This window comes from Euleptes europaea, chromosome 4 (genome assembly GCF_029931775.1).
Source record: "Euleptes europaea isolate rEulEur1 chromosome 4, rEulEur1.hap1, whole genome shotgun sequence".
In the NCBI taxonomy this organism is placed as follows: domain Eukaryota; kingdom Metazoa; phylum Chordata; class Lepidosauria; order Squamata; family Sphaerodactylidae; genus Euleptes; species Euleptes europaea.
The window spans coordinates 90,056,142-90,062,141 of NC_079315.1; the positions used below are offsets into that span (position 1 = coordinate 90,056,142).

Genomic DNA, 6,000 nt, shown 5'->3' on the forward strand with positions numbered 1-6,000 from the left:
ATAAAATACACAGAACACAATTTTATGGTTCTCCTGGACACCATAGTTCAACTCCATTTGTCTGTGGGACAACTCAAGAAGTGGATTCCCAACATAAATTTTAAGCTGTGTTTTTGCCAGTTTTGCTGTAACTAAACGAGAATGACAAGTAAAACTATTCGTGGGGTTTGTAAGATTTAAAAAATCAAATTATTCATGAATAATTGTTTTTCCCCAAACTTTAGGATATTAGAAATCAAAGAAGATACAGACAACATCGAAAAGCAGAGTTGGTAAAACTCCAACAGACGTTGAATGCACTCAATTCCAAGAAAGCTTTTTATGAAGATCAAATAAATTATTACAACACTTACATTAAAACCTGTTTAGATAATTTAACAAGAAAGTGAGTGATTTATTTTGTTGTATAATGGAAATGTAAAGCTTTTTTATTCTTAATTTTATTTACTTCACTTATAGCCCACCTTTCTCACTGAGACTCAAGGCAGTTTACCAGTGTAAAGCTCCATTCTCGCCATATTATGGAAATTAAAACCCAAATTGTCCCAAGCAGAAAAAAATATGGGTTTTCTAGATATCATTTTTTACTGAATATGTTTGAATTATTCAGCAGTCTTTCTGAACTGTCCTGAATAATCTGCAACTTTATAGATGTATGCACAAAATACGCTTGTTTAAATTTGTATCCTGTTTTCCATTAATATGCTGAAAGCTGCTAACAAAAATCAGAGCTGCTTTATCCTATTGCATTGCCTACTGGATGTCTCATCCCATTGATTGTATTTAACTTATCCTGCATAATCCTTCTTGAGTCCCAGCGAGAAAGGTAGACTATAAACAACATTAATAAATAATTACAAAATAGAAACAAGATTGGCACTGAAGAAGTGGCTACAGAATTAGGGTCTTCTCTCTGCTGAAGTAGTTGGTGGCTGCAACTGAGATCAACATGCAATTTGCTTTGTGTGTGTGTGTGTTTTAAGTGCCGTCAAGTGGCTTCCGACTCATGGTGAATTAATGACCTCCAAAATGTTCTATCATTAATAGCCTTGCTTAGGTCTTGCAAACTTTATAGAGTCAATCCATCTCTTGTTGGGTCTTTCTCTTTTACTGCTGCCTTCAACTTTTCATAGCATTATTGTCTTTTCCAGTGACTCTTGTTGTCTCATAATGTGACCAAAGTACGATAGCCTCAGTTTAATCATTTTAGCGTCTAGGGACATTTCAGGCTTAGCTTGATCTAGAACCCACTGATTGGTCTTTTTGGCAGTCTCCTCCAACACCTCATTTCAAAGGCATCTACTTTCTTCCTGTCAGCTTTCTTCATTGTCCAAATTTCACACTAATAGGGAATACTATGGCACGAATTAACTTAATTTTGGTTGCCAGTGACATATTCTTACACTTAAGAATCATTTCTAGCTCCTTCATGGCTGCCCTTCCCAGTCTCAATCTCCTTTTGATTTCTTGGGTGCAGTCTCCCTTTTGGTTCATAATGGAGCCAAGGAATAGAAAATCTTGAACAAATTTAATTTCCTCATTGTCAACCTAGTAGTCATTACTTTTGTCTTACTGATGTTCCGCTGTAGTGCTGCTTTGGCACTTTCTGCTTTAACCTTCAACAGCAGTCTTCCCTGTTTTCTGCCAGTAATGTGGTGTCATCTGCGTATCTGGCTTCATTAATTGTTCTAAATCTGAAACCAGTGATATCTGTTAATCTTTTCCTTTCTTAGAGAAAGGGGGGAAATGCTGCTTTTCATAGGCTAACATCTGCTTCTATCTTTTGTTTTACAGAAATTCACGGAGGTCAATTAAAATAAGTGGAAAAGAGGAAGAGAAAGGAAACAAACTTAAGAACATTTCACTGAAATACACAGCAGCGAGGCTACATGAAAAGGGGGTTATACTAGGAATTGATGAGCTCCAGCCTAATCAGTAAGTTTTGCACCACATGGCCCAGTGGATAAACTTTTGCTTGGATCAAGCATTAACTGTAATCTGATCTTTTTAAAATTAAGTATTTTAGGTAACTACTTAATTTTAGGTACCGGTAACTACTTAATTTGTAATTTTTATTATTATTTGGGTAGTTCTCAATCCGGTAATTGCTTTAGCATAAAACATATTCATTCATGCAAATGATTGCCATTTTTGTCTTAAGGTTTAAGAATGTCATGTTTGAAATTACACCTGGTGTAGAAGTGGGTGACTTTGATATCAAAGCAAAGTTCTTGGGAGTGGAAATGGAAAAGGTGCAGCTCCATTTTCAGGTAAATATTGATTCCATGAGACTGAATGCTTCGGTGCTTCGGTGAGTAGGAAGGCAATTATGAAGTTTGAATTTTGTGTGGGAGATTAAGGATGGGAAGGAAAAGGTCCTGCTTCCAAAAAATCTCTATTTAAAGTGCCTGGCTGCTTCGTACTGGATTTCCCTTGTGCTTCAAGGCAGCCTTAAAACTCCAAAACAAAATACAGTAAAACCCTATTTACCCTCACTCCCCAGGAAAACGCCTGCAGATCTGAACCCCATTAAAATCCCTTGCTAATCCAGTGGATTTACAGATGCCCCCCTCCGCTTCAGGGAAACCTTTCCACAAGGTGGGAGCTACTGTAGGAAAAGGAACAGGTAGTAGATGCCAAGTGAGCCACCTTAAGTGGTGGAACAACTAAAAGGTGGCAACCAAAAGACTTCAGATGTCACATGGGATGGGGGAGAAAAGGTCCTTTACAACATATGTTTCCACACACACACATTTAAATACCAGTAGCAATGCTCCAGTGCCCTGCAATGCTTCACTTTTTTTTTTTTTACATAGACGATGCAACTGCCACCTTATTCCAGGGTTAGAGGACAGATCTTTCCAATTTTTAAAAAAGCAGCAACAGTCTTCCTGCTGGCAGCTATCTAGAACAATCTGATCTTCCACATTGAGTCTCCTGTTGCAAGTATGTAGATCTAGAGTTCTTAGTGGTCTTCAAGTTTTAGTGACAAGAGAGGGAAGCAGAAAGTGGAATGGAAGCTAAACGCTGCAAATAAACACAGCTGTTATGGGCAGCTTAAATAATACTATGCACTCATGTAGAGTATTTACAACATTCAGAGCATGTCATATACATTTTCTTAGTAATCATTCCAACAATACTATAATTTACTATTAACCTGATATTGAAGATTGGGGTCAGGAGGCAGTAGCTGAAGCAGGTGGTTTTCCTCAAGCCAGCTACAGCAAATTACACCTTTCTACGTCTACTGAAGTCAGTGAACTTAGAAGGGTATAATTCTGTTTAGGACAGCACTGAGTTTGAGTGATGCTACTGAGTTTGATTGATGTGAGATTTGAATTGGAAATATTGAAAATATTGTCGAAGGCTTTCACGGTCAGAGTTCATTGGTTCTTGTAGGTTATCCGGGCTGTGTAACCGTGGTCTTGGAATTTTCTTTCCTGACGTTTCGCCAGCAACTGTGGCAGGCATCTTCAGAGTAGTAACACTGAAGGACAGTGTCAGAGACACTGTCCTTCAGTGTTACTACTCTGAAGATGCCTGCCACAGTTGCTGGCGAAACGTCAGGAAAGAAAATTCCAAGACCACGGTTACACAGCCCGGATAACCTACAAGAACCAATGGAAATATTGACTTTCTTGCCACTGCCTGAGAAGCGGGTTGCTTGAAACTTTTACATGCACTTAGATATTTTTTTCACTTTTATGTGTAGTGGTATATTTTAAAAATCTAATTTAAAACTTGTACAAAACAAGGCTTGGGGATGTATACTTAAATTACTTTCTTCATTATTGTAGGACTTGCTTCAAATGCAGTATGAAGGTGTCTCCGTAATGAAAATGTTTGATAAAGCTAAGGTGAATGTAAACCTTCTCACATTCCTGCTGAACAAGAAATTCTATGGAAAATGAAGCCTGATGGGAACTTGGACTCACCTTCAAATCAAGGGCCCCAGTTTTGGGTCTTTGCTTTTTAACCATTTGAAGCTATTATGCAGCAGACATTTTCTTCAAAGAAGTCCAGAGGAATGTACTTATGTGCCTTTTTCATCCTTTGATAATACAGTAGGAAAATAAGAACATTCAAATCAACCTATACGTCCAAATTTCTCGCTGGTGTTGGTACTTTATTTAAAAGGATCTGATTTAGTGGCATCCAAACCATTGCATGTCTGATTTTTAAAAAAATATGCAAGACACTTATTTAAACAGAATATTTAGAAATCCTTTCCCACTAAAAATATATCCCAAATATAACTTTCCTTAGACAATTACTCATAGAGAAAATTTTTGATTTGTGTCTCTAAATAATAGCTTTGGCAAATATTTCGCTTAAATGCGGATGGCTCTTTTCCAGAACCTGTCAATTGTAAAGTGAATTATTGTGCAATTCAAAGTTTTATAGGTAATTATAAATTTAACATTTACTGTATAAAAATATATATTTTGCAATTCATTCCTACTAAAAATGCACTACTGCCTCAATAAAATCGTCTATATACAACCTTTTAATTTAAGTGTAAAGGGGTAATTTGAATAGTGATCAGTTTTTTGAAATGTACTTGAGGTATTTTGAAGAAATAAATTGTGTCTGTCTTTTTGTAAGAAAAGAGAAAAAATCCATAAATAAAATGCAATAAATCAGCATCTAGTTTATTTTGAATTGCTTTTGATGTTGTATATCATTTTGATTACTTAATTTGTGTGTTTGCAATTCAGCACTGTAGCTATACATTCTAATGTAAGAGTGAAACCTCAAAGTATTGCTGAAAGAAAGAGTCTCACTCCATTTTCCAAAGACATCTTAACAGCTTGAAGGGGTAGGGATTGATAAAGCTAAATACATCTTTATCCTTTGGTCTTGTGAAGGCAGGGCTCAATAGAAGCAATCTGAGTAAAGCTCAGCCTTTTCTCTTTGGGGTAGTCAGCTGGGAAGCCCGTAAGTACTTACACAGTTCTGCACAGCAGATTCCTCCAGAACAGGGGAACGTCAGGCCCAAGGGCCATTTAAGGCCCACAAAATCATTTGGTCTGGCCCTTCATGGGTCCTGGCAGATCTCTAGCTCAGAAGGATCTAAGACTGGCGATCTGCCCCCTCCTGTGGACAGGAATAGCCTCTATTCAAGGTAGATGTGAGTTTGTTTTGCCAAGAAAAGGAACCTTCTTTCCCCCTTGCAGAAGAGTCATTAGCTATGGAGCTGCTAGGACTGCTCAGGAAACTGTGTTAACCCTTTCTAACCCAGGCCGTGGAGAAATGTATTTCCTCCGTACTACAAGAGGGCTGGGGGCGGAAGTGGCGACAATGGAGGGGGGCAGGGCCAGAATGCGCAGGGGCAAGTTCTTAGCCAGTGTGTCCTCATTTCATCCCTGCAGGTGGAGGTAGCAGGAGCCGGCTCTAGAATCCGGCCCAGACCATGCAGAGCAGGAACAACTCCGGCATGCGGCTGGACGGCTACGCCCGGCTGGTGCAACAGACCATCCTGTGCCACCTGGTGGGCCACCGGTTGGATGCCTGCCTGCTTGCCCACGTGCTTGGGGCTTGGTCAATACCTCCTCTCCCTGCTGGTTCTTTCCCCTCTTAAGTCCTGCAAAAGACACATAGGGCGGGAAAGTGCCGGATCGGGGCGTTACTGGACCAGGCCCCTTCACTTGCAAGCCCCGAGCGGCTTGTCGCTCACTCCGTCTTGTGTTTGCTGCCCTGCCTGAATCTCTTGGGCCCAGCTGGGACAGCAGAGCTCAAAAGCGAGTCGCTCTATGTGGCAGACACTCGGAGCCGTCTCCGGTCGTGCCTCTTGGCTAAATGTTTGACCAAATATAGCAGGCTAATTTTTAAGTTGATAATTTTTTATGGCCTGCTAATGATGTTATAAATATCCAAATGGCTCTTGGCAGGAAAAAGGTTCCCCACCCCTGCTCCAGAGGATAAAAAGCATATCATGCCAAAAGTTTGGCTCTTCAGTCAATATCTACTAAATACCTGCATGCCCTTCCACACAAG

The 6,000-nt window shown here is 39.6% G+C and overlaps 1 protein-coding gene across 2 annotated transcripts in view; it reads left to right on the top strand.

Moving 5' to 3' along the window:
* IQGAP2 (IQ motif containing GTPase activating protein 2) overlaps positions 1 to 4,665 on the top strand; it is a 182,125-nt gene extending 177,460 nt beyond the window's left edge. For both annotated transcript variants that reach the window (XM_056847959.1, XM_056847957.1), the window contains 4 exons: positions 225 to 385; positions 1,795 to 1,935; positions 2,162 to 2,270; positions 3,801 to 4,665. In XM_056847959.1, the coding sequence (XP_056703937.1) occupies positions 225 to 385; positions 1,795 to 1,935; positions 2,162 to 2,270; positions 3,801 to 3,914 (525 nt within the window). In that variant the 3' untranslated portion in view covers positions 3,915 to 4,665. The remainder of the gene's footprint in view (positions 1 to 224; positions 386 to 1,794; positions 1,936 to 2,161; positions 2,271 to 3,800) is intronic.
* Positions 4,666 to 6,000: the final 1,335 nt, after the last annotated feature.